The sequence below is a fragment of the Protopterus annectens genome, chromosome 9.part0 (assembly GCF_019279795.1).
Source record: "Protopterus annectens isolate FY-2018-M chromosome 9.part0, PAN1.0, whole genome shotgun sequence".
In the NCBI taxonomy this organism is placed as follows: domain Eukaryota; kingdom Metazoa; phylum Chordata; order Ceratodontiformes; family Protopteridae; genus Protopterus; species Protopterus annectens.
In genome coordinates this window covers 647,793,116-647,820,090 of record NC_056743.1, presented here as the reverse complement: position 1 = coordinate 647,820,090, position 26,975 = coordinate 647,793,116, and the positions used below count along the sequence as shown (strand labels likewise).

The 26,975-nt window shown below is 41.5% G+C and overlaps 1 protein-coding gene across 1 annotated transcript in view; it reads right to left on the bottom strand.

Moving 5' to 3' along the window:
• Positions 1 to 25,362, bottom strand: part of MSH5 (mutS homolog 5) — a 2,353,005-nt gene extending 2,327,643 nt beyond the window's left edge. Inside the window, exon 1 of the mRNA XM_044083236.1 lies at positions 25,204 to 25,362. Within this exon, the coding sequence (XP_043939171.1) occupies positions 25,204 to 25,221 (18 nt within the window). The 5' untranslated portion in view covers positions 25,222 to 25,362. The remainder of the gene's footprint in view (positions 1 to 25,203) is intronic.
• Positions 25,363 to 26,975: the final 1,613 nt, after the last annotated feature.

Sequence of the window (26,975 nt, the reverse complement as noted above, 5' to 3'; positions counted from 1 at the left end):
TTCCTCATCCTACCTTTTTTTTTTTTAACTCCCATCCCTTTATTACCTTCCAATACATCTTTAATACTCCTACCTTTCCTAAAAGGACATTGTAGGGGTGCGTTAAAGTTTAATTTAAGGTCTGAAATACTACTATTTCAACCTTTCCTTTCTATAATCTTCCTATTAACAGAGTCCCCATTAAAATCCGTCACAAAATTACTCCTGTATCTTCCATCTAGACCTTTTCCTCATCCTTGTGGAAGCCCTCATCCACCTAATTTACAGGGGTACAATCACTAATGCCCAAAATAAGGGCAAATTTATTTTTCCTATTGCTCACTACCTCACACCATACATCAGAAATTAAATTAACTGGATATCCCCGATCAATAAACATGTTCCTTGGGACTTCACATTCCCCAAGGAACTCATTCCAAAAGAAACTCATTCACATCTGAGGTCATCCTGTTAATCCTCAAAAATTGTCCTTTAATTCTACCCCTTTTTTGATGGAATAGGTGTGGACTATTGAAATGAAGGATGGAATTAGAATAAATTTTCTTCCTTTAAACTTTCGACTGGTATTTACCTACATCCTTATAAACAGTGACATCTAAATAGTTTCACTATAAGAAATGTTATAGGTAAACCGTAAACAATCAGTGGAGTCTGTAATATATAGGGTCGCTTGTGACTTTATGGCATCTGGCAAATGTCAAACTGTAAAATAATGGATATATGCACATCAGATGCAGCGTGCACATTTTCAGTCACAGCTTCATAAATAGTATCATTGGTGGTTGGATCTATCCCACATCAGAGATGGTCGGCACTCACTCTACAGCCTTGCAGTTGTGTAGGCATGAGGCCAAATCTTAAACCTGTATTAAAAGGTGGATGCACATCTAGCAGGGAGACAGGACAGTGTCACTGTCAGACTGTTTCATCATCAGCCACAGCAGAGATGAAAATATCAGTCGTTGTGTCCAGCCTCTGCAGGTGTCACTAACAGTGTTTTGCCAGAATTAAACTTGGCCGTACTATGTCTAGTCAATTCATATCCTGCATCACAGCTCAAAAAAAAAAAATTTCCTTAGTTACACCAATTTGCTTACCCAGTATTTATGGCAAGGTAGTCTGCAGGGAATTTTTTTTTGCCAACTCATTACACTTGTGCTGTGTATAAGAGCCTTAACTGTATTACCAACTACCTTTTTCTTCCCCATCACACCTCCAACATTTGAGATTTACCCGAGGAAAAATTGTCTAGATTCTACTCTGTGTATAAAAATACCTATCCAAACATTTCCAAGCAAAAATAAAAAATCTTGTTTCATATTTAGGAGACAAATCTCCCATCCAATAATCAAGGTTCCTTTTGAAGACAGCCAAAGAGGTGCTCTACTTGACATGTATGGGCAGTCTATTCCAGAGTCTGGGGAGTCTCTCAGTCAGGAACCTATCCCTCCAGCATGTTTTGTTCATTGTGATAACAAGGTTTAGATCCCTCGAGCGTGTGTCTGAGGGATTGGGATTTCTTTAAGTGTAGTATGTCCAACAGCTCTGGGTTTGACATGGCCTTGTATGTTAAGCAGAGCTCGCCTCTGAGTAGACGATATGCAACAGTTTTTTTTTTTTTTGTGATTCTGTTAGCGAGGTATTTCTGTGGCCTTTCCAGTTGTTGCAGACGTCTTGAGAGGTACATACCAAACAGGGCGTTGTATTCTAAAAGGGGTCTAATGACGGAGGAGTACAGTGGGACAATGACCTCCTTTTTTTCTGGATGCAAAGCCCTTAGTGATGAGGTGTGCCACATAGGATTTCCTGACTGTTGTGGCGATGTGGTTATCAAAGGCGAGACCACTGTCCACTTGTGTCCCGACGTCTCATCACACTTTTGGTGTTTAGTGTACTGCCACCTATGTGGTAATTCATGGGTACCTGTTTTTTCCGCAAAGGAGATAACTATACATTTCTTGGCATTGAGCTTGAGCCCATGGCTCTGGTACCAAGCATCTGTTTCTGTAAGGCCCCTTTGTAGAATATTCACATCATTTGGGGATTCAATAACAGCTCACAGTTTGCAGTCATCTGTGAACTTTGTTAGTCAGAGTCCCTTAGTGTTGGCCTGTACTTCAGAGAAGTAGATACCAAACAAGAGCGGTCCCAGGACTGAACGCTGAGGTAACTCCACTTGTCTGGAGCTTGATTTCGAGTCTGCTACTTTTACAGTGTGGGTTCGGTCAGTAAGCCAGTTGGCAACCCATCGAGTGACGTAAGGATTAATTCCCAAGCTTAGTAAGTTTATCTAGGATTCCAAAGTGGGGGATGGTGTTGAAGGCCTTGGTGAGGTCCAGATAGGCTGTGTGCCCGCCTTACACTTGTCAACGACTTTGGAGACCGATTTGAAGAAGTCAAATCAGGTTCAGGAGACAAGATCGGTCCTTCACGAGCCCAAAATTGCATGGGGTCCAGGTTGCCAATGTCTGTTTCTAAGTTCCATTATAACACGTTCATGGCCTTGCAGATCAGGCTCATCAGACTGATGGGGCGGTAGTTCCCAGGATCCAAGGTGGATCCCCCCTTGTGGAGTGTGATAACTGTAGCTGTGCCACTCAGTGAGCATGAAGCCTGAGGTGAGGCTATAATTAAACATGACACTTAGGAGAGGTGCCAGTTCATTTTGTACCTCAAGTAGTACACAGCCTGGGAGGTCATCTGGTCCCACGGATGCTGTATTCTTAGCTTTGGAGAGTTTGTTTTTTTTACCTGTGTGGCTGTTACCAGAATTTGGCAATCTTTCGGTATTGAGATGGGCCCTTTAGGGGGAGAGAGAGTGGGGTGAAGTTTGCACTGAATCGATCTGCCAGGATATTAGCAATATCCTTGGGATCGGTATATTTAATGCCATTCTGTTGTAGCTCAGAGAACATCTGAGCATTGCCATTTAGATTCTTGACATAGTTATAGAATGCATTGTGGTTGTCTTTGGAATGGCTGGTAAAGGTGTTTTTTGCATCCTGGGATTTTCCTCTTTTTTGCAACAGTTTCTTCATTTTGTTGTAAAGTTGGTTTATGGCAAGGGACCACCAGATTGGCTTCTATTGGGGATGGCACGATTCATGCACGAGTGGATGCACTCATACAGTGCCTTAGTGTAGAATTCAGCAGTCAAACTTACAGTTCCCGTTTGTATGGGTGTCATGAAGTTTGTCACTTCTGACTTTAGTACCACGAAGATGGCTTTGGAGAAGTTTTTTTTACGGAGGCTTCCTTACTGGGGGGTGGGGGTGGGATGTGGATGTCAAGGGTGATTAGCTTATGGTCAGACCTGACCAGCGAGGGGGTGACCATAGGTGTAGAGCACTGATTTCCCATGTTGGTAATGACCAGGTCTAGGATATTGGCGCCCCTGGTGGGACTAAGGATTAGGTGATCCAGGGCATTGTAATTTATCAATTCCAAGAACCGTTGGGCAAAGGTGTTGGTACACAAGTAGTTTTCCCAGTTCAGTTAATGGCAAGGTATTTGAAATCACCCAGTATTAGGGTGTTCGGTTGTATCTTAATATTTTCCAGTATGTTTAGAAAGGTATAGCGAGAATCTTGGGGCATGGTGGGGGATCTGTAGCAAGCTGCAATTTGTATTGCAGTCTTACCTAGTGTTAGTTGCACCTGGAGAATTTCAGGCACATTGAGTTGGGCAACTAGCCTGATGTTGTGAATATCCTTGGTGAATATGGACACTCCTCCACCTTTAGTGTTTCAATCCTGGTTTGGTAGCTGAAAAGTGTGGTAAGAGTTGTAGCCTGTTATTGCAGGGGTGCTCTCTGGAGCCTTGAACCAGGTCTCAATTACTGCACAGATATCGATGTTCTCCATTTTTAGGAGTGCCTTGAGAGAGTGCATTTTGAGGTTTAGACTTCTAGCATTGAGTAGCAATACCTTCAGATTTTGCATGCTTGTACCAGTTATGGTGGTAGTTTTGTCCTTTGAACTTTGCTTAAAAAAAGGCACTACAGGGGTGGCAAGAGCCTTAGCCAGTAACCTGAATCCCAGGGGCGACAGGTGCAGACCATCTCTGGAAAAGCATCGTGGTCTGTCGATCATGTTGTCCCAGGCAGACAGATACTGGATCCCCTTTGAATGACACCAGAAGCTTAGCCAATTGTTGAAGTCAATCATTTTGTCCTTATACTGTGGTATCATTCTGGGCAAAGGCAGGATGCTACTCGGGGCTAGGGTCATACCTGCCCGGGCCACATGATCCAAGAGCTCTTCCATGTCTCTTTTCATGTAGTCCAGAGAGGAAAGTCTCAAGTCATTCACTCCAACATGGACAATGACAGAGTCATATTTGTACTTGTGAAGTGACTTGAGTGCATGCGTTATATGGCGGAAATGCTGTTACCACCATGCATTTCACTGCCAAGGCTTGAACCCAGGACCCTGTACTACAGTCAAAGCAACATAGCACTATGACATACTAATTATCCTTTTTTTTTTTTTTTTAAATGGCAGCTTCTGTTCTAGATTCAACTGAAAACTCTACCAGTGCTAATCTTTCAACTTAGAATCCCCCTATTCCTTTCTCTTTGCCTATGCCAGTACTTTAATACCAATTTTGATAGGAAGACAGTCTCTAACCTGCAGTTCAAATGTATTCTTGGCCTCTTCCCATTCAATTAACTTTCCCTCTCTAATTATTTGCTCCCAATATCTTGGTTCCTTTGCCAGTTTTCTCAAATAAATTCTGTCCCCCTCTTTCTTGTCTATTCTCTATACACCAAATTGCAGTCATCCCTACTGGCAGAATCTCTATTCCTGCATTGGTTTAGGTCTCGAATACTTTATGTTACTTATGAATATAATATTGTGTGTGACTACTGTTATTCTTCAAGATCTGCATCCAAAATCCCACTCTCTCCTTATTTAATGAGCCTCACCCCTGTTTCATCATCCCTTTCCTCTTTGAATTACACTTTTCTGCTTGTGCTGTGTACAGCAGCCTTAACAGTATAGCTCTGAAATACCCCTTCAACTCCTGTAATCCCAAACTACCTTGTTCTATCAAAAGGATCAACGTATCCCACTTGACTCTCGCTCAGTTCTCAGATAAAACCCCATAACTCAATTGCTATCCACAACTTCTCCTCTGGTTGATAAAAATATGCCTGACCCATGTATAAAACTAAATGGACTAAAAAAAGTTTCACTGCTTGTATCTTGCTTATATATATATATATATATATATATATATATATATATATATATGGTTCCCTATTAGAATCCTGAAACACTATAAGCCTGAAAGTCAAAATCCTGAAAACTAATGACTGAAAATGCAAAATCCTGAAAGTCAAAATCCTGAAAACACAAAATGGACATACTGACGTCATTGTGGCTTTGCTATTGTTAGCCCTGTGGTGTTAGGTCATGCGTTGGGTCTGGTTTGTATAAGTGAGTTAGGGTTAGGCAGGTTAGGCATGTATGCAATAGTGACAAATATTGGGGTTAGGCGGTTTAAGTGAGTTAGGGTTAGCCAGGTCAGGTGAGTGTGCGATAGTGACGGACCTTAGGGTTAGGGTCAGGGTCAGTTGGTAGATATTAGTGTCTTTATAGTGACATATTAGCATTATTTGTGTTTTCAGGATTTTGATTTTCGAGATTTTGCATTTTCAGTCATTAGTTTTCAGGATTTTGACTTTCAGGCTTATAGTGTTTCAGGATTCTAATAGGGAACCATATATATATATATATATATATATATATATATATATATATATATAATATAATACAACTTTATTATTATCATGCCTCCATAAATATGGGTATCACAGAAAATTTCTGTGCAGGTACATAAATTACAACTATTGCCTTAGTTTTACCTTCATCAATTTTTTTATCCCCAAAAACTCGAGGTTTATCAGGTACAAAATAATTTCATCTGCAAATAAAGCTGACGTTTCTTGATTATCATGCCAATTATATCCTTGAATTTCTGAGTCCCTTATTGCCTTTTCTCTTTATTTACATTACATTAAAAACCACTGGCTAAGGAAACCCCTGCCTGGTTCCTCTGTTGAAAAAGAAATTAGAATGGAACTTCTCACACACAAATTTTCACATCCAAGTCCTTATATATCTTACTAATTAACCCTATTATTGAGTCAGGGAATAAAAATGCTTCCACTGCTCTACTCAAAATCCCAGCTTAATTTTTCAAATGCTTTCTCTCCATCAAGACCCACCAACAGTAGTAGTATTTTCTTGTATTCTGCTTTTCTTTGGATCAATTTTCTATTAAAATGTCAAATGTTTGCCTCCACTCTACAAAACCACAATGATCCATATCTATCAGTTTTGGCAACACTTTTGCCATTCTTTTGGCCATTGTAGATAAACACTTTATAATCATGGTTTAGAATTGAAATGGGCCTATAGGAAGCTGGATCTTATAGGTCTTTACCATGTTTAGGTATTACAGCCACCACAGCACTCTTTCAGAATGTTGGTGTTGCTCATTTTAAAATACTGTTAAATCCTTCCAAATTTTATCACTTTTTCTCCTCCTAGCTTCCAAACTTCCACAGAGATGCCATACATTATTGGAGACTTACCTGTAGATTGGTTATACATAACTATTTTTTATTTCATCTCCTCCTCGCCTAACTTAACTGAGCCTCATCTACCTCTAACCTTGGCATATTTAATTCTTCCATAAATATTTCCATTCGTACTTTTTCTTGATTTCCAGATTTATCTGCTTTTTCTTCAAAAATCTACCCTTTGTAATATTCTCCCTTCTAGCCTCCCCAGATACATCCTCACTATTGCAAATAAAATTCCAGTCCCAAACTCTAAGTGATATTCCTGCTGAAAGCAGATTATTTCTCCCAGATTTTTTTCAACTCCACTGTAGCAGTTTTAAGTGGAATATAAACGCATGCCAGCTTAATCCTCCTCCTCCCTTGCCATTAGCCCTTACTACTACAAATCTACCATAATTATATTTTGTTCCACTTCTATCAGTTAATACAAGTACTCCCCCTTTTCCTTTGTGAAAAGATATTCCACTGAATAACCATCCTGAAATCATTTATACATAAACAATTTTCTTCTCTTTTATCCTGTATTTTCATTTAGTGCAGTTGTTGCTACTGATAAATATCTGTCAAGGTATTCTAAGGAATTAGGTAGGTTAATACCCAAATCTTTCAATATCATGTGGAAATGGTGTTGGTGGTGGCACTGCATTGCCTATATTTTGTGTGGGTTTCTGCAGAGCTTTGTTCTGGACTGAGGGTGCACTGCCTCATGTCATGGTGACTGCACACTATCCAGTCTGTTCATATGTACACTTGAGCCATATTCAAGATTATGTAAGTTAACTTATATGCAGTGGACACTCACTTGACCACTGTCTGTCAAAACAGCTAATGAGAAATACTTCCGAGACTGTATTTGTTGTTGTAGCATTTATTCCTTACAGTTAGATTCTTTAATGGGCATGCTCTCTCGGCACAACTAGTGCATAACAAAAATATTGCCATCTTCCAAAACAGGAAGGAAGGACTTACAACCAGCTATACTTAATTCCCCTCTGAGGTGCTGACACGTCTGTTAAATATACTCAGTCCAGTATTAAGGTAGATTTACTTTTGGTTACTTTTCCATTTGGTCTCTACTCTGAAGGTCCTGATTATCAGGCAGAACTATGTCCTGCTACGGAGGTTGTTGCAGAGGTTAAAGAGCATGATGAGACTAGGAATCACTCACCAGGAGGAAGTTCTGGAATCTCACCAGCAGTTAGCCCACCAGTACTGCTTAAGGTGGACAAGCCACAGCTGAAGCAGGTGGCAAAAGATGCAAGGGAGAGAGTAGTGGGTAGATAAATATATGGATCAGATGGTTGAATAGTTTCCTGTAACAGATGGCAGATGTGAATGGGCTGGCACCTACCATCTGGCCACCAGGGAAGGGCATGGTTCATACTACTGGCTACCCTAATCCTTCACATGGGGATAGATACCTCCAATATTCTTCTGGGCAGGGAATGGAAATGACATTCCAGCTGCTCACACCCCACCTTATCCCAAACATTAACTGATCCCATCCTTTTTTTGCCCCACCCTACTTTGTGTGCATTATGCAACCTTCAAGATCACCATCTTCGATCTGAATCTCTTGGCCCAAAAATCTCCTCATCCTAACGTGTGCAATTCCACCTGTGTTTATCTGTGCTGTTCTGGGTCTGCCTGATTCCCCCCCCCCCTCACACTTTATCCCCATTTCCAGCCCTACTTTCCCTTATAATCTCATCTCACCATAGATAAAGATTACCACAAAAGAGTTGTCCTCCCTTTCCTCCATTCTGAATACTCTTGTAAGTTGTTTCTTTTTGGATGACCCTATGTTTACTCTTCCCTTTCTCCTATTTTTGTGCACAACTCTTTCCTTTTTTATGAATCCAAAATGTGTCCAAAGTGCACTATCACATCAGTACAGCTTTAAATAATATATGGCAATTAAGTTTTATTTCCTGCCAAAGCACACTGTAGCATGTGCATCTTGCTACAAGCTTCTTTGCATTAATATATCTGAGTTTACAAGATTTCATGAAAAGCAAGACACTATGCCTTGTGTGAGCTTCCACGTATGCATTTCATTGCACTATTTTCTCAGTTGCCATGCATAGTTAAGTCCACTTGTACAGTTGCTACATTGCTCATTTAAGATACCATGGCCAGTAGCTAGTTGCTCATACATGCTACATGTTTTCACTTGAGTATTCCCTGACTCAATGTGCCACAGCTTAGTACTGCTTACCTGTAAACAATTGCACATCTTTAGGAATCTGTCACAAAGGCAAATGAATGCTGAAGCTCACACAGCTGTCGGAGGCATTCACCATAAAAATAATGTTTGAGGAAGGGACTTATTTAACAAAAAGCCTATTTACTACATTAAATGCAAACATACTGGGCAAAACTTCTTCTGCAAATGGCCTGCTATTGCTACAAAAATTCCTCAAAGCTTCCAAGTTAATACCTATTTGAAAAAAGTATGCCCAAAATTCAGACCAGAGAACTTTATTGTCATGAGTGGCATCTTATACTTTTCATTTATTGAGATGATACAGCTATATTGATGTGCAGTTGTTTACAGGTACTCCACAAAGATTTTAGAATGAATGCCCACCATCTCTACAGCTACAATGTATATAATGTTTATCTGTTCATACTTGTTAATTGCACTTCCAGCATATGTCATGTACTCCGTTATGCTTGTTATTATTGTTTCATGGAGCTTTTCTCCCCGGGCCTCCACTGAAAATAGGCTCTTCTTGGCCCAGTGGACTTCCCCAGTCATCTAACTGTAATATACAATATAATTTAATTTAATATTACATTATATAATACAATATGAATAGGAAAGTAGTTAATACTATTAAAAGTTTTTGAACACTGGCCAGGATGACCATCTGCAGGGGATAAGTTCTTCTCCCAACTCCACAGTGAAAAAAAAAATGACTTGCAGACCAAGGCTGCCAACTTGGAGATACAGCTAGCAAACCATTCAAAAACTAGCGGTTGTGGGAAGAAAGTGCCTCTGCATTATTCTGTACTTCTTACTTCCGCAAGAAGAATTACTTGCGTAAGCTAGCTGTTAGTATTTAAACCCTGCTGGTCCATAGTCTTGTAGTTTAATTCATGGTTGTGGCAGAACTGTGTACTACTACTCTACTGCCAGATTTGAGCCTTAGTTGCCTATTACTGCATTTTTCTCAAACAGTGTTGCTGGTAAATTTCTGCATAGTCTGGTGCCTTAAACTGAAGTAGAAGTTCAATACTAAGAATCGTCACTGCTCCAGTTTGTGCGTCAGTATTTTTACATTCTGCTTATTATTTACCTGCTTAAAGTTGCATTCTGTGCCTGCTCCATCCTCCACCAACATACTAAGCTAATGTTTCTGAAATAGTTCCAATATTGCCTTTATTTTATCGGATGCCTCTCTAGCTAGCTGCACTGTTCTTTGAAAATTTTTCCTAACCCTCACAACCCTTTGCTGTGGTGGCTTTTATAAGGCCATCTCTCTGGCCACCATCCCTTACAGCAGTCAGATTTCCAAAGACTCTCCCTCCCCTCTATTATTGCTACTATCTGTTGTATAAAACTACTTGCATACTGTTCCCACACTTTTCCACAGATCCAGGATACGGAGTGCCCATCCAGTAAACCAGTATGGCTCTTAAGTAAACCTCCTTTACTACATATTGAATCCTACTCATTTTCCTAGAGCTTAGCAAAGCGTTGAATCTTAGCCTGTATTCCAGAATTGTTTACTTGTAAAAGTACCTTTGATTGCCAAATCATAACTGCTTACATTATTTTGAGTAAATCGCTGCAGTTTTGTGCTTGTGTGTGGAATTCACTTATTTTTCGTTAAAAAGCTCTTCCTCTCACTGCTGTAAGAAACTGAATTGCCTTCAGCAAGAGATTTCCAGCTAGCTGTTTGGTTTTTGGTAGCACTGCACTTGTGGGTCTCTTCCACTGTATTTTTATAACAGGAGAGCTAGGTTTATTCATTTTGTGGCAGCAGGTGTTTGTCTGGTCTATCAGAGTTGTAAACTACACAAAAGGACTTGCAGTGTATGCATTTTATTGGCTATGGGGCTCATAAGTTAGTTTTCAGTTTTTTTTTTTTTGAGCTGCTATAAATTTGGCATTTTTTGTGTGTGGGTTAGTAGTGCCCTGCCAAACACCTAGAAAGCAAATTTTCCCTGTAGGGTAGTCCATAAAACTAGCATGTAAAGCAGCAATATACAGTAAATACCTTGTGAGCAGACAAGCTTAGAGCAGCTAGTTGAGCACAGAGTGGCAGTACCTACAGATTTAGTATAATTTGGTACTGCATAAACATTAAAGTTAGTAAAATTTATTATTGTTTTGCACAATTTTCCCCAATAAAGCACCCTTAAAAGCCTTCTTAACCCCAATGCACCATCTACTTGTAGCCCACCAAAGGACTGGACAGTATGGATATGCAATTTCCTAACTTCTCTGCAGTCAGCTTGGTGGATACGGGCATCTTAAGACAATGTAGTAATTCTCTCATGTTTATGAACAACAATCCTTAAAAGCAGACATAATATGTGAGAAGTGTACTTGCACAATAACACAGGGAGCTAAACTCTTGCATAGAAGCACACATCAGGTTGTCAAAATCACCCATCTCACATACCACGTAACACGTACTAAAATATGTTGAAGCACTTAAAAGAAATCTTCCTAAACAAAGATTGCCTAGACCACCCATTGTCAAAGCTGTGCCTCAGCAAGCCCAAAGGCACTCAGAAAAAAACAATACCAACTCCACACATACTGTCACCCTCAGTGGAGACCCAAACAGTTAAGACCCTAGGGCAAGCACATACACAACAAGAATCTCATAACAGGGGACTCCACTGTAAGATTTACTGTTGCCCTTCTAACCAAGATGAACAAGAAGATAACTATTAGTTGCTTATCTGGAACCAGGATCCACCAAATCACGCATGTACACAAGTAATTATGCCACGGGTACTAGTATGATTTCATCAGTCCAAGTAATTGTAAATGACCAGAGATGTACCTCTCTGGAATATATGGAGAGACATTATGGAGCTTTCATACAGTGTCTCTCAGACTGGTGTGAACCTAGCACTAAGCAGCATTATTGCCATCACAGAGGAGGATGCTACAAAATGAGCAAAAAATGATAAGATTCCAACAACTGGCTGTCTTTCTGAAGTTATTATAAGGGGGTCCAACATATGTCAGCTTGGGAGGACAAGGTCAACAGACCATGTAGTTTGCCAAGGATGGTCGGCACCTTCCCCTGCCAAGATTTCAAACACTGACTAAATAACTTATCTACTCCCATAGTGCCTTTTTAGGCACTGCCAGATTGACAAATACACCAAATTAGCACAATAAACTCAACTGAACCTCAAGCTGTTACTGCTCAATGCCAGGAGCCTGAAATTAAAACTATACTCCCTCCAAGCCCTCCTCACTCTTGAGAATATAGACATCTGTGCAGTTACAGATACATGGTTTATAATACCCTGGAAGTGCAAGGTTTCAGTGTCTTCCAAACGTTTAGACTAGCAGCAGTTACATTAGTAACGACAGGATGAGGTGCTAGAGTTACATGCAGACAATCTTAGACAAAAGCTATACCACATCCTAGCCATATATAGGTCAAACTCCATGTCCCACGAAGCTCACAATGCATACTTTGATCTACTGGAGACACTTCCAAATCTAACACCCTACCCATGGGAGACAAATTACCCCTCTATAGACCGAGAATCCTACAAGGTCTCAAATCTACAGACACAGAGACTTCTGAACTTCATAAATATGAACACCCTTGACCAAACAGTGACTACACCCAATAGATGTTCCAACATATTAGGCCTTGGGCTAACAAATATGGGAGAATGTTACACACCCCAATGCCTTGTCCTCCCTAGTAGGGTCCGACCATAAAGCAGTCTTCTTCAAAGTCATCTCCGTAATCCCATTAAAACCAACAACAGAACTATTCCAAGGCTACTTACCTTTTATTAAGTGATGGTTTATCAAATTTTAACGCTTCTCCAAACCCAGAGAACACACCATCCTGTGCTGAATTGCCCTTAGAAACTCTGTAAAACCATGTCAATGGCTGCATAGTTGCTGCTGTACCTACCAGAAACTCAGGAATAGCCCCAGGAAGAAACTGCCATGGTGGCATCCCAAATAAAATAGGACATACAACAAAAGGAAAAAAATATATATCAGGAACAGTAATTCCTTTAAAGATAAAATCTCTCCCATCAAACTAAATATGTAACTAAGAGATAATTAGGTCAAGCAAAGCCAGTTTTGAGGTGAATACAGCTTGCCAGGTGAAAGAGCCATAAGGCCCCCTACAGCCATGTCAGAAACCTCATGGGCAGTAAGAAGCAATGTGCTGAACTGGTGGTTGATGGTACCACATTCACTGAGCTTGGCAACATAGCATACCTGTTAATGGACAAATTCAGTTCCAACTTCACCCCTCCCCTTCACCCTCAACCATCCCCCCAAAATACCCTCAGAAATAACCCCTCCAACTATAACTAACAGAGCATGTACTATTTGCATTCACTAAAGCAAAGAACACAGCCTCAGTGGGCCTCAACAACATCCCCAGAGGCCTCCTGAACAGTCTAAAATATGACTTATCAGGACCTCTGGAGTCAATATTTAAAATGTCTTAAAAATAGGTTTTATGTCACGTGAACGGAGGACTGCAATGGTCATTCCCCTTTTACAATGCAAGACCTTCAACAGATCCTGGAAACTGCAAACCCATTAGTCCGACTAGTTTTATTTGCAAAGTCATGGAAAGAATTATCAAGGAGATTAGCAAGGGCACAGGAGACCTCGACACTGGATCCATCCTAGTTTGGCTTTGTTAAAGGAAGGTCAAGCTTACTGAATCTGGAGGACTTCTTTGAAAAGGTCACTAAGGCAATGGATGTGAGGAAAATGGTGTACTGCCTACCTATATCTGGCTAAAGCACTGGATACAATACCCCACTCTGGTATTGTCAAACTTGCAAAAATAGGTATAAGCCCCTTTATAACACTGGATAGCTAGTTGGCTCACTGATAGGACCCAGGAGATTAGAATCAGTGAGGCAACTTCCACAGAGAGGCTGGTCACAAGTGGAGTCTGAGGATTGTGTGCTAGCCACCCCCCCCTTTGGATGGGTAAATAAAAATTCACCCCTGGTCTGGCACCTGTCTCTCTGATGGACAGAGGCAGTCAGTTAATCACCCCTTATATAAACCAAATTTGTGGGTCATATCTGGGTTGCATGGATAGACTTATAACTGTCTTTAGTCTCGTATACACCTATGAACCTTTTAGAGACGAGATGAAGGGATTGCAGTTTCACACATCTGCTCCTACACTCCAGGATTTTTTTTTTTTATATATACACAAGGTCTATGCTCCCCTGAGAGAGGAAGCATTCAACGACAAGCACTTGCCCATGGTGCTCTCACCAGTGATGTGTTGAAGACTGTGTTTACATGGCATTAACAGCAGTCCCCAGCATTCCCTAGAGAGCAGCATTTCTCCACAAAAACTGATACCTTCCCCCACTAAAGTGAAAGCACAATAGATGTTCAAAATCCTCACTGATGCAGTAGCCTTTTGGCTACATGGGTTGCTTCCTGACCAAGAAATAGCAACCAGTTATCACAAAGCTCTGGCTCCCTCCCACATCTTCAATCTAATGCTTGGACAATCCATCAGAGGGAAATAATCAGTCAGAATTAAGAAATCTTCAGAACTTTTTTGCCCATACAGACAGAAAGATACAACGGTAGCAAATAACTTTATATGCAGAAGAGTGTGTGTGTGTGTGTGTGTGTGTGGGGGGGGGGGGTAGTTACTGCAACAATGATGAATTTGAACATCTACTGTTATGGCAAAAAGAAGTTGTGTCTTACCATAACGTTCCATCTGTGTTGTAGATCTTTGTTAATTCATTAGAGAGAGGACCTCTGTTCCATCCTTGGAACCAATATGGCAGTTTTCCAGCTCACACACCAAAATCTCTTAGCTAAGAACCTACCCACAATGCCCCTCTCCTAGATACTCCAGATAGAGTTTGCCCACCCTAGATAGAAGTAGCAGTAATAGGAACAAGGGTAGGAGGCTCTGTCTGAGCAAAATACCCTAACCAGGAGTTCTTAGAGTCCACCAGAAATCCAGGCAGGGGGAAGGAGGGTGGGATGTAATGAATGAACAAAAGATCTACAACACAGATGGAACATTAGGGTAAGACATAACTTCTTTATCTGATGGTGTAAATCTTTTGTTCATACATTACCGATAGGACCAAGTCCCCAGCTACTTGAGTCCTGGGTGGCCCTAAGGAAGGATATTCCTGAGCACCATAGAACCAAAAGATGTTAGTCCCCTGGAGGCCAAATCCAATTTGTAATGAGATATGAAGGTATGAGGTCTTGCCCAAGTGGCTGCTGCACATATATCATCCATAGAGGGTCTGGAATGAAAAGCTACAAAAGTAGCCATAGATCTGGTAGAATGAGTCTTTATTCTGGAAGGCTAGGGTAGCTTTATTCTGTTGGTAGATAAAGGTAACAACGTTTCTAAGCCAAGAAGATAGTCATTTTGGAAACAGGTTTACCCAATCTGGGTCCTGCAAAGGCCACAAGCAATTGGCTTGTATTCCTGAACGATTTAGTCCTGTCCAAATAAAGAAGCTGCCGATGCACATCAAGGGTGTGCAAAAGGTACTCCCCTTATTAGAATGCCTTGGGAAGAAAACCGGCAGGTCAATAGATTGGTTAATGGAAAAGCCAGAAATGACCTTGGGCAAGAAAGAAGGGTCAGTACAAAGAAACACCCTATCCGTGTGGAAGATCAAATAAGGACACAGATACTCAAGGCCTGCAGCTCAGATACTCTTCTCACTGAGGTGGGTGCTACTAGAAATACGGTTTTCCATGACAAAAATTTCAAATCACATCAATCAAAGGGCTCGAAGGGAGAGCCTGAAGCAACACAGTCAAGTCCCAGGGTACTAAGGGAGGCTTAACCGAAGGTTTAACATGCAATACTCCCTTCAACAAGGTCTTGCATAGGCGGCATGACTTAATTGAAGAATTATCAAGACCATTATGAAAACTGGCGATAGCTGCTAAATGTACAGTGACTGTTGAAGCTGAGGCACCTGCATGTACAAGAGTAGTCAGGTATTTTAGAATATTCTGAATAGGCATAGAGAAAGGGTCCAAAGTTCTGGTCTTTCGCCCAAATAGAGAACCTAGTCCATTTACTAGAATAAACCTTTCTAGAGGAAGGTTTGTGCGAGGCCAGAAGAATTTCACAAACAGGAGATGGGATGTCGGGCAGCCTGGCAATCATTGGAAGTGGAGGAACCAAGCTGCAAGCTTGAGTCTGCGCAGGTTCGGATGAATCAATCCCTGAGGATAGGATAATAGGTCCTGGAAATGATCCAGGATCCACAGGCTGTGAATCAGATGAGGCCATAGAAATGGGAACCAGACTTGACATGGCCAGTAGGGAGCAATAAGGATCACTTTGCTTTTCAATCTTTGAGCTTTCTGGAGAAATTTTGGAATGAGGGGAAACAGGAGGAAGGGGGAAGGCATACAGAAGACCTGTGGGCCAATCGTGTGTTAGAGTGTCCCTCGGTGGTTCCCCCCGATGGGGGATATAGGTAAAATAACTCCTGCATTTGTAGTTCAGGGGGGGGGGGGAAGTGAACAGGTCGCAGCAAGGCTTGCTCCAAAGTTGGAAGATCCGATCTGCTATTACAGAGTTGAGGGATCACTCGCGAGGCATCAGAAGGTCCCTGATCAGATTGTCCGCAATACGGTTGGAACTCAAGGGAATGCGCATTGCTATAAGGAAGTGACTGGAAGCTATTGCCCAGTGCCAAATCCTCATGGCTTCCCAACACAGGGGGTAAGATCTGGTTCCGCATTGTTTGTTGATATACCAGACAACTGACATGTTGTCTGACTGAATTGCAATGGTCCCAAAGGGAAGGGATGCATGGAATTCTTGCAATGCTAAGAGAACTGCCCTCAGTTCCAGGACATTAATGTGCAAGTTGGCCTTGATGGGGGTCCAGGGACCTTAGACAGTCTTTCCCTGAAAATGCCCCCCCAGCCTAACAGTGAAGCATCCGTGGTTACCGTGGCCATGGGTTGGGAAGACAGAATGGTCGACACCAAAGATTCTTTTTTGACTCCATCCACCATAGCATTTCTTCCTTGCAACTTTTTGTTGATTTGTAAGGCATATCATGTGGTTGAGTGGGTGGATTAACAATGACCATTGTGCGGAAAAGAGCCACTGCAGGATTCTCATGTGCAGTCTTGCCAGTGGTACTAAAGTAATGACAACTGCCATGGAGCCCAAGAGTTGCAGTACAAGACGTGCAAGGAAGAGGGTCTTGAATTTGGTGTCTTATTTTCAAAAGCCTGTGAGGGGGAAGAGAAGCTTGACAGGATGCTGTGTCGAAAACTGCTCCAATAAATTCCAGTGTCTTCGTTGGGGACATCTGAGATTTGTCTTTGTTGATTGTAATCCCCAAGCGGAGAGCGAGACCTTGAGTGCAAGAGAGGCTGCGGACTAGGAGATTCCTGGTTGGGGCGGTAAGGAGCCAGTCGTCTAGATAGGGAAACACCTGAAATCCTTGTGGTCAAAGATGGGCTACCACAATTGACACACATTTGAACACTTGGGAGGGGCTGTCAAGAGACCGAATGGCAGTGCGCTGAACTGGTAGTGATTGGCTCCCAGCCGGAAGCGGAGAAACCATGATCGGTGATCCATCTTTATGTGGTAGTACGCATCTTGTAGGTCTTATTGTCCATTGTCTCCAATTGTCTCTCCCTAGGAAAGGAAGAATGGACTGTACTGTGACCATCTGGAATTTCTGAGGTTTGATAAATTTGTTCAGTAGGCTGAGATCCAGGATTGGTCTCCAGTCCCATCTTTTTTGGCACTAAAAAGAACCTTGAGTAAAAGCCGGATCCTGTCTGTTCTGGTGGGACTGGTTGGATGACTCTCTTAGCAGTTTTTCTACTTCTAAAGCTGCTAATTCCCTCTGATTGGGTGGTACAATTGGGGATTCGTTTGACGGGTCTGGGAGTTAAGTCGAATGGTATTTGGCAGCCTCTGGATATTATTCTCTGCACCCAAACATCGGTAGTAATAAGATGCCAGGCTGGTAGATGCAGAGAAAAATGACCCCTGACTGTTTCCAGAGGAAAGCAATCGGGCCACTGCTCAGGAGCATTGGTAGGGTCTGCCAGAGAAAAAAATCTGGCTCCCTGGTTACACAGACCCCCCCCCTCTAACCCGAAAGGGGCATCTTCCATACCAGTTGCCCCCTCTGCTCCAGGGGGGATTGCTCACCATGAGTGTCACAAAAGGATCCTTGGGATTTCTTGAACCATATCTTTCCTCCCTTCTGGTTCCTGGAGTAAGACCTTTGGGAGTTGGAAAAGTGTATGCCCACAGCAGACAAGGTCTTTCCGTCTTTCTCACTACGTGCAAGTGTGTCTTGTACCTTGGATCCAAAAAGTGCAGATTCGTCAACAGGTCCATTGACGAAGGAAGATTTAAAAGGTGTCTGCAAAGTCACACAATCTCATCCAAGCATTACGTCTCATGACAACACCAGATGCAGCAGCTCGAGCTACCCCCTTGGTGGTGTGAGATATCAAATTTATCGAGGAGTTAGAGATGGATTCAAGGGTAGCTAACTGCGAGGCTACAGTGTCACATACTTCATCAGGCAGTATCCCCAAAGAGGAAGACATTTCAGAAATTAGGTCTCTCTGGAGTAGAGAGAAGTGTGCCAGAAAATTCAGCGATCGAATGGCGAAGGTCACTGATGCATAGGTCCGTGGACTCCCTGCTTGGAGGATGAACAGTGGAACTATCTTCTGCCAGTTCCCTCTTGGTGGCCGCCACCACAACCATAGAATCAACTGTCAGCTGACTGGATCAATGGGGCTGGGTCTTCAGGTGTAGATAAAATTTTGTCTGGCCTCGAAGGGACAGGTTCTACATTGTCCTGGGCCTTCCAGGCACACTGCACAATTAGTTTAACAAGATCATCTGCTGGTGGGGGCACCCAGGAAGTAGATGGCCAAGCACGGAAGGCCTGCAGAAACAGATTCCTCAGAAGAAGGGTTAGAGGACTTCCATTCCCCCTGCTGTTTCAGGATTTCGAGAAGATCACCGAATGAAACAGTCTGGGGGAAGAGCATGGGGACCCTTCTCCCTCATCACAATCAGTGTCTTCTGTGATAGATTCCTCCGAGGAGTCAAGGTGCTTCCTCTTGCACAGTTTCTTCTGGGGTGGCTCCCCAGTGGGACCTTCTGAGGATGACTCCGGAGAAGGGGTACCCTTCACAGGGGGTTCTTGTGACTCACGTGCCCAGGGACCCGACATAGCGGGTTGGGAGAGGTTTCTGATACTTGTGTCCTAGGTGCTGGCTGTGAGCTTTCGGAATGAAGGGCCCTTTCCATCACCTGTACAGCAGGCCCACTTGAGCCCACCTCCAGTTGAGGGGTTCCGAGAGAACTAGAAGCCATCGGAGCCATGGACATAGACACAGTGCCAGTGAGAATATAGACGCCAGATTAGGTACCAAGGTACAGACAGTCCAAGCACTCCGAGAAAGCATCGGCTCCATCGTAGCCGATGCAGCAAGGGTGGTCAGTGCCAACAGGGGAGAAACTGCTGTTGGAGCAGAGACAGTATGTACTGAAGTGGACATCAGTACCAGGAACAGGAAGGATGCTGGAGGAGGATAAGCAGGGAAAGATGAGGTAAAGGATTCCGAGCCAGGAGGGACAGGTGGTCTAGCTGGAATGGACAATCCCCTAGCTGCCAGAAGATGATCCACAACCCGCACTAGGTCTAGTTCAGAAAAACTCTTAGTGGATCTAAAGGAGGCTGCTGAAGGAGAATCAGGTCTTTCTAGAAAGGGACTAAACTTCTCCAAGAAAGGGTCGTAAGTTGGAGAATATCTTGTCCTTGGCAGGTTTTTGAATTTTGGAGCCGATGGAGCCAAATAAACTATCTGCACCATGGCCAGGGATGGTGCCAAGGCATGTGCAGTCATCAGAGCCCATGGAGCCGAGGAAACTGTCAGCACCATGGACAGGGATGGTGCCGAGGCATGTACAGTCATCCGAGCCAATGTGGGAACCAAGAACGGCACTGAAGTCAGTGGTGCCATGGTTGGAACCGAAATAGGAATGAATACAATGGTCAGAACCAAGGGAGAGGACAAAGATCCTGGTGCTGAGGAGGTCTGCGCCAAGGGTGCTGGCTAAGCACAGCGCAGACTCCATTCCATAACTGACTGGGATGCAAGAACAGAGTAACTCCATTTTTCCTTATATTTTTTGGTCTTGGGAGGGGGTGAGAACTCCGACCCAGATACAGCCTCCAAGAAAGGTGTCGAGTATACCTTTTAAAATAAGTTTATTCTTACGTTCTGCTAGTGTCAGATTACTAAAACTAGCACAAATGTTACAATCAGCTTTAATATGGATCTACGGTGACACAGTAGACACAACAGACATGTGTATCTGAGTTAGGCATCTTACATCCACACTTGTCACACTGTTTAAAATGCAACTTAGCTTTGTCTGACATGCCAAGGAAAACAATCCTGTCCTATAGAAAGGAGATAAAATAATATACATCTATAATAATAAGCAATACATTTTTTTAAAATAGAGATAAAATAATAAAATGCCAGTGATGTTAGTTGAGGAATACCACTAGTAAAAAGGGAAGGACTGTCAAAGACAGGAAAGGAGGACAGTAGCAAAAAGGGTAAAAATTAAATTACCAAGGAAAAAGGTAGGAAATAGGTGACAGTGAAAAAAGGCTAACTACTAAAAATGTAGTAATTTAGAAGAAAAAAAAATTGTCATAAAATCAACAGTTTACTACTTAGCTTTGAGAGAGATGGCTAACATGTTTGACTAGGAACGTGGCAAACTCTGCAGTATCTAGGAGAGGGGCATTGTGGGTAGGTTCTTACCTGAGAGTTTTTGGCTTGCACGAGCTGGAAAACGGCTGTATCGGTTCAGAGGAGAAGTCCTATCTGTAATGTATGAACAAAGGATTTACATCAGATCTTTTTTACAACATCAGATATAACATTTTCAAAGACAGATTCCAGTCGCTTTAGTTCACGAGCCTTCAGTTGTCATATTATAACATTCCACATTATAGTCCATTTGTATTGTGAAAGTTATAGGGAACATTTGCTGGGCGGCCACAGTGGTGCAGCGGTTAGCATTGCCACCTCACAGCAAGAGGTTCTCTGGTTCTATCCTCGGCAGGGGTGCCTTCTGTGCAGAGTCTGCAGGTCCTTCCTGTGGTCGCTGGTGTTCCAGTTTCCTCCCACATCCCAAAGACATTCTGTAGGTGAATTGGACACTAAAAAATTGGCCCTAGGTGCGAGTGCATGCCTTCTGTGGAAGATTGGGTGCCAGGCTGGTAACTCGACACTGTAAAAACTCCACTGCCACTCATGAGCGGACAGGTGATCCGTTCTGGCGACCCCTAACTGGGAAAAGCCGAAAGAATAATAAGATAGGGAACATTTGCCAATTACTTTGTACAACAGATATCCAACATACTTTTTACTGCGGTGCCAATGCAATGCTTTTTGTTACTGGACTTGTACACACTGTACCCCCGGTTTAGGCACATCTGCAGTAAACGTAATTATAAGAAGGCAAAAATTAAGATTACAGTATGTTGAAATAAAACATCCAAATCAGGAATATCAGAAGAGTCATAAAATGTGTTGACTCCGGAATACACTTTACAAAATGTGTGATTTCAGCGTTTAACTTACGGATTTAGGACACGTTTAAGAAAATACAGTCTTATTCTTTTAACTTTAACAACGTATTGTAGTGAAGACAGATAGTTTAAAACACACGGGGGGCAGTGTTAGCATTTTGGGGGCCCCCAGCAAATGTCAAGTTGGGGGCCCCCTTGGCACTTCCAGTTTAAGTATCATCCTGTCAGTGCCACACCTCCTAAGAAACTTTTTAGTTTGTGCTGCAAACTTTTAGGAGTAGTACGCACAGACAGACCTGTAGTTACAAGCTCTTACATTACAACAGGCCTATATACCACACTTTGTTGACCTGTCTAACAAAGGGACACGTACAGTTACTGGCATTTAGTTGTAACAATGATACATTACAACTCTATGTACAGGTTTGTTCTTAAATGAAGTGATGACTAGGCCTACTGTTTCAACACTCCTTGCACACCCTCCAGCCCTCTCCTCTGATGCCCCTCCCTTTTGGATTCCCCATACCAAGCACATTACTTTTTTCTTCTTTTTATCACATTTTGCCTTACTCTCAGCTTCATCAAGAAGCCATAACTTTTTATATACTCTGAAATGCATTTTACATTTTGTTTTATTATTACACAACCTTTTCATCCAATAATGGCTTGAACACAAATTATTATTAAGGAAAGAAATCCAGTGTTGCTGTTCAGCTTTAGTTTTCCTTGCATCCTTTCAGCACATCTTTCCTTAACAAGACAGCACAGTAATAACCATTTAGAAAATAACTCAATTAAGCTTGTGCCCCCAAAGCCATAGGGGTTATATATGTGCCCTGGGATGCATTTTAAAGCATTTTCTCAGCATTTTACCCCAATGGTGGCCTAAACAAACAACATGAAAAAGAAAAGAATTTCATTCTTATTTCTTTTCTTTCAAGGAAGACACAAGTTGTGCCCAAGGCTTAATGTTCAAAGCTGACAAAATAGCAGCTCACAATAAACTAACAAGCCAGTTGTGGGAATACATAGGTCTTATCTGGGAATACTGCCTCCTTCCCTAACCCCCCACAAAAGACAGTCACTGCGTATACATCCCTCTGGTGTATGACTAGAATGAAAGCAGAGGTTCTGCCTTAGACATATATTTCAAGTGACTGTTGATATACGTATGCATAGCATGCTTCTTCACCCCTAACCCTCAAAGTTATCCCCATGTATATGTGCCTGATGTGTGATTGTGAGAATGATTTCAGTAATATATTCTAATTTGTTTCTCCTACACAGTACACTACCACTACACAAGCAATTGTAGCTTTCTTTTTATACCTCTGAGATCTGTGAAAAAAGTAAATAAACAATTACCACACTGTCCTCAGCTCAAACACAAGCCATAATGACTTCATGTGTACATGTCTAAGGTTTGACTTTGATGAAAATTAAAGTTGTAATAACCACACAATCCCCAGCCCCCCATAACCTACAACAGCTTTCTGCACACATATTCGAGTAGGGCTGGATTCAGAATGGGTATCGTTGAAACCAGAGGCCATTATCAGGTTTATCCTAAAAGGGTCATCTCAACATTGTTCAGGTTAAACATACCTGTCACTGTGCCCGATTTCATAGACCTACAGTGATTTTGTTTGTACTTCTGCTTTCTTCTTCATAAAAAGTTTGATTTGCTAGTAAATCATTCAGGATTACAGTCAATCAATCCAGACATCAGAGTTTTATACTTATTGTCCAAAAATATATGTTGATGCAAAAGGTGTTATTCTATTACATTTTTAAGTGAATTAGAGTAATATTTAAAATGTAGTCCTGATTCTGAGCAGTTATACTATTATTTTTGGGATTGCACTGAATTGTTAAGCAAAGGAATTGATCGTTATAGCATATGGTGTTGTTTGTATTTATAAAACTCCCTAAAAGAGAAAACCATCTCTGAAGATCAGAAGCATCAGCTCTTCTTAAAATCCAAAGTTTGCACCGAGATAAGTCACTCTGGGCTACTGACCTCTTTAGTGCTTACCCTGCGCATGCTCATTATCATCTTCATTCTAACAGGGTCATATCACAGCCCTGTTCAGGTTAAAGAGCATAATTACTAAATGAATACATTTTTTCTTCCTTATTTTTCCCCAACCAGCAGCAGCTTTTGTTGGGGCCCCCACACAGTCAAACATGATTAAGGGAGCCCCCTTGCAGCCACGGGTATACCATGGACCTAAAGCTGGCTATGTAGTTAGTTTTAGTGGAGAAAATGTCCAACAGCAGGATGTAAGTAAGCCAGGGGCACTATATCAGTGGTAAAGAATTCTAAAGAAAACTTGACAAAACACTGTTACTGCAACCAGAAATATCTTTAAATTTTAAAGGAGAAATAAATAAGAGTTATCTATGTGGTTTATTAAGTATACAAGAATTCTACTAGCTTTTGCTGGTTTGACAGACATGTTACAAATATCAGGATAAGATAACTTGCTGTGGTTTGGGGCCCCCAGCGACCGCAGGGTTCCCTGGTACCTAAAGCCCGCTATGAGCACACCATACGCTTCCACAGTAGTACATATTGCATGCAACGTTTTTAACTAAAAACTGGCGCATGCAAGTTCTTTGACGAGTACTTGGCTAATGGCCCTGGAGCCAAAACAAGCCTAGCCCAAGAATCTTGCTACTGGACGTTCCTTGTGCCCCTAATAAGCAAGACTGTTGAAGTGATCCCAGGGGTGTATTTCCTATTACCCATCCACTCAATACTTTTCTTGAAGAGGGCTAGTGAGGTAAACAACACGCTGTTCTGACTGAATCTCAACTAAAAGCAAAGAAATACAACATAAAGGTGCTACTTAAAGTGGAATATCACTTTCTCTGACCAACTCCGACCACACATTTTTCATGTTATTCATTACAGAATTTACATTTTCAGTCCCGTAAATTCCTACCTTACTGATGCTAAAGGCGGGAAAACGATAGTGCTACAGAGCCACGACGTGTTCCATCACACAATACTTCTGCCAAAACATTTATCTCGCGAACATGGCGCACGCTTAGCCGTATACCTTTCAACTATCCCAGATTTTGACTCAAGTTTTAGCTCCTCGGTCCACCCAAATGTCTTCTACAACTTGCGACTTTTGGAGAAAAAGGTGGCGACAACGTTAAGGACAATAATTGGAGTTATAGGTTACTTTACTTCGGAAAATACATATTACTTCTCATTCATCTACGAGTGCAATACGAATAACAACGGAGTGTTTGCCATAGTACAGTAATTTATTTTCACAAAATATTCATGCATACCTCTCCAGCGTCCAGATTTTCACAACATATCCAAGCATTTGCTTCGTATTTTTGGTCTGTCCCTTATAAAACTAGTGGCTTTCTAGAAAATTAAAGGACATATATAAATAAATGATGGCACACATCCGAGTTTCAGTTTTTCGCATAGTTTAAAAAATGCATGCTAACGCAAAACCTACTACTATTCTATCAACTTCCTAAAGGCGGTATTTAAAATGTGTCCATCGCCTTTGTTTTTAACTTTATCCACATTTCTTGTGCTTAGAGGTTGAAAGGCACGCAAACTTAAAAGTTTCAACTTAGCAGTTTGGTATAAGATAATGCACAGGATAGACACGACACCAGATCGTGAATTGCTTTATTAGTTTTGCTGCTTTAAATATACAGAAACTAAATAAATCCATAGAGCTCGGGAAACGCATTAAAGCTTCTCAACCGACATAAATATTCGCCCGTCATTACTAACAATTTATCGCTAATCATACCTCTGAGCTGTGCCTCATTATAAGAGGCGTTCTTCATTTTGAGTCCTAAATATTTTACGCTGTTTCCCAATTCGTTAAGATATTTACCCATATATGTGGAAAGCTATACAGTCCAAAGCATATTCATTAAACCATTTTTTGTAAATATAAAAAAATGTTATTTACCCTCCTACCAGTTTCATAGCTAACTGAACTTCTTAACAATACTTCCAAGTTCTAAAGACAGAAGATTGAGAGCTACGCCTCTAAACGCGTAATTATCTCCATTTTTCATTCATTCTCAGACTACCCAATTAATTCATTTCATAATTATGGGAAACCGGAGCTTGTTAGTTTGTAGGGTTACCACCTGTCCCACTTTGTGTGGGACAGTCCCCCTTTGGGCAGTTGTGTCCTGACAAAAAATTGTAAAAATGGCAAATGTCCTGAGATTTTAGGACAAAATTATTTCCTATATTTTATGTAATAGTTGCATAAAACAGTTATTTTGTATCTAAAATACCTAAATGTTATAAGAAACAGAATAAGTAACTAAAATGCTACAAGAATAAGCTTTTATTTAGGCAAAAAAGTTAAGTTCTAACCTTTGTACTGACCTTGGGTATGTGTCGGCCTGTAAAATCTGGTGTTTGTACCAAAAATGTCCCACTTTGGCCATTTGAAAAGGTGGCCCTATTAGTTTGTCAAAAAAGCTACAGACCGAAGCCACTATTCATTCATTGTATATACTTATTTATTTATTCATTGAATACATTCATTCGATAACAGTATAATGGAAATGCAATTTCTAAGCAATCGCATTTACTACTTCGAAATTTTCCTTTAAAGTACTCCACTGGCTTTGTTTGTAAGGGAGCCATAAAGAATTAGGCAGGATACCTCTCAACCTCTTAGAGCAAGAAATCTGGACAAAGTCATAAATAATGGGGGTCACTGGGGGAGGGGGTGGCGAAAATAGGGACAGTTTTTAAATATTTTCTCTTTAAACTTAGTTGATAAAATAACAGATTTTGCATTCGCATGAATTTTCTGAAGGGTATGACGTCTGAAACTCAAATGTCTGTCATTATTTTCTGACTTTAATCTTCAATAATTTGCAACTGATTTACTGGAAACCACAGTTTTGTAAAAATGGACCAAAGTATGAGGCAAAAATCTGTACACCTGAGAGGTAGCATTAACTTCCTTCCCCATCACACGCCTAACAGATCGTATTAGGAAACTATAGTTTGCATGTACTATTGATAAGATACATGTTTTTATTAGGAAGTACCATAATGGCTAAACACAAATCTTCACATTCATAGGAACTAAGCAACTGATCACAAGGACCGTAAGATGTCTGGCTATATGCACTTTCAAGTAGACATACTTATATGCTGTTGTCACCCTTAAGGGTTATAGCCAGATATGTATTATATTTTGTACTCCTGCCTAATGTTGTTCATAGGTTCATACTAGGCTATCTGCCCTGGGGCATTTATAAGGCTAGCCCGATTGTGTTTGGCTTACGCCACCCCTTGATTTGAGTATACTGTGCCCTTTTTAAAGTTTAGTTTACTGTGCCTCTGTCTAATAGTGACACGGAAGTAATCCCCGGGACAAACCTATGATCCCCCATCCACTCATCAAGAATCTTCTTGAAGAGAGTCAGTGAGGTGCTCTGCCTAACATGAATTGGAATTCTATTCCAGAGCGAAGGGAGCCTCTGGGTTATGAATCTGTCCCTCCAGCATGTTCTATTTATTTCTGTGCTGAGGTTCAAGTCCCTC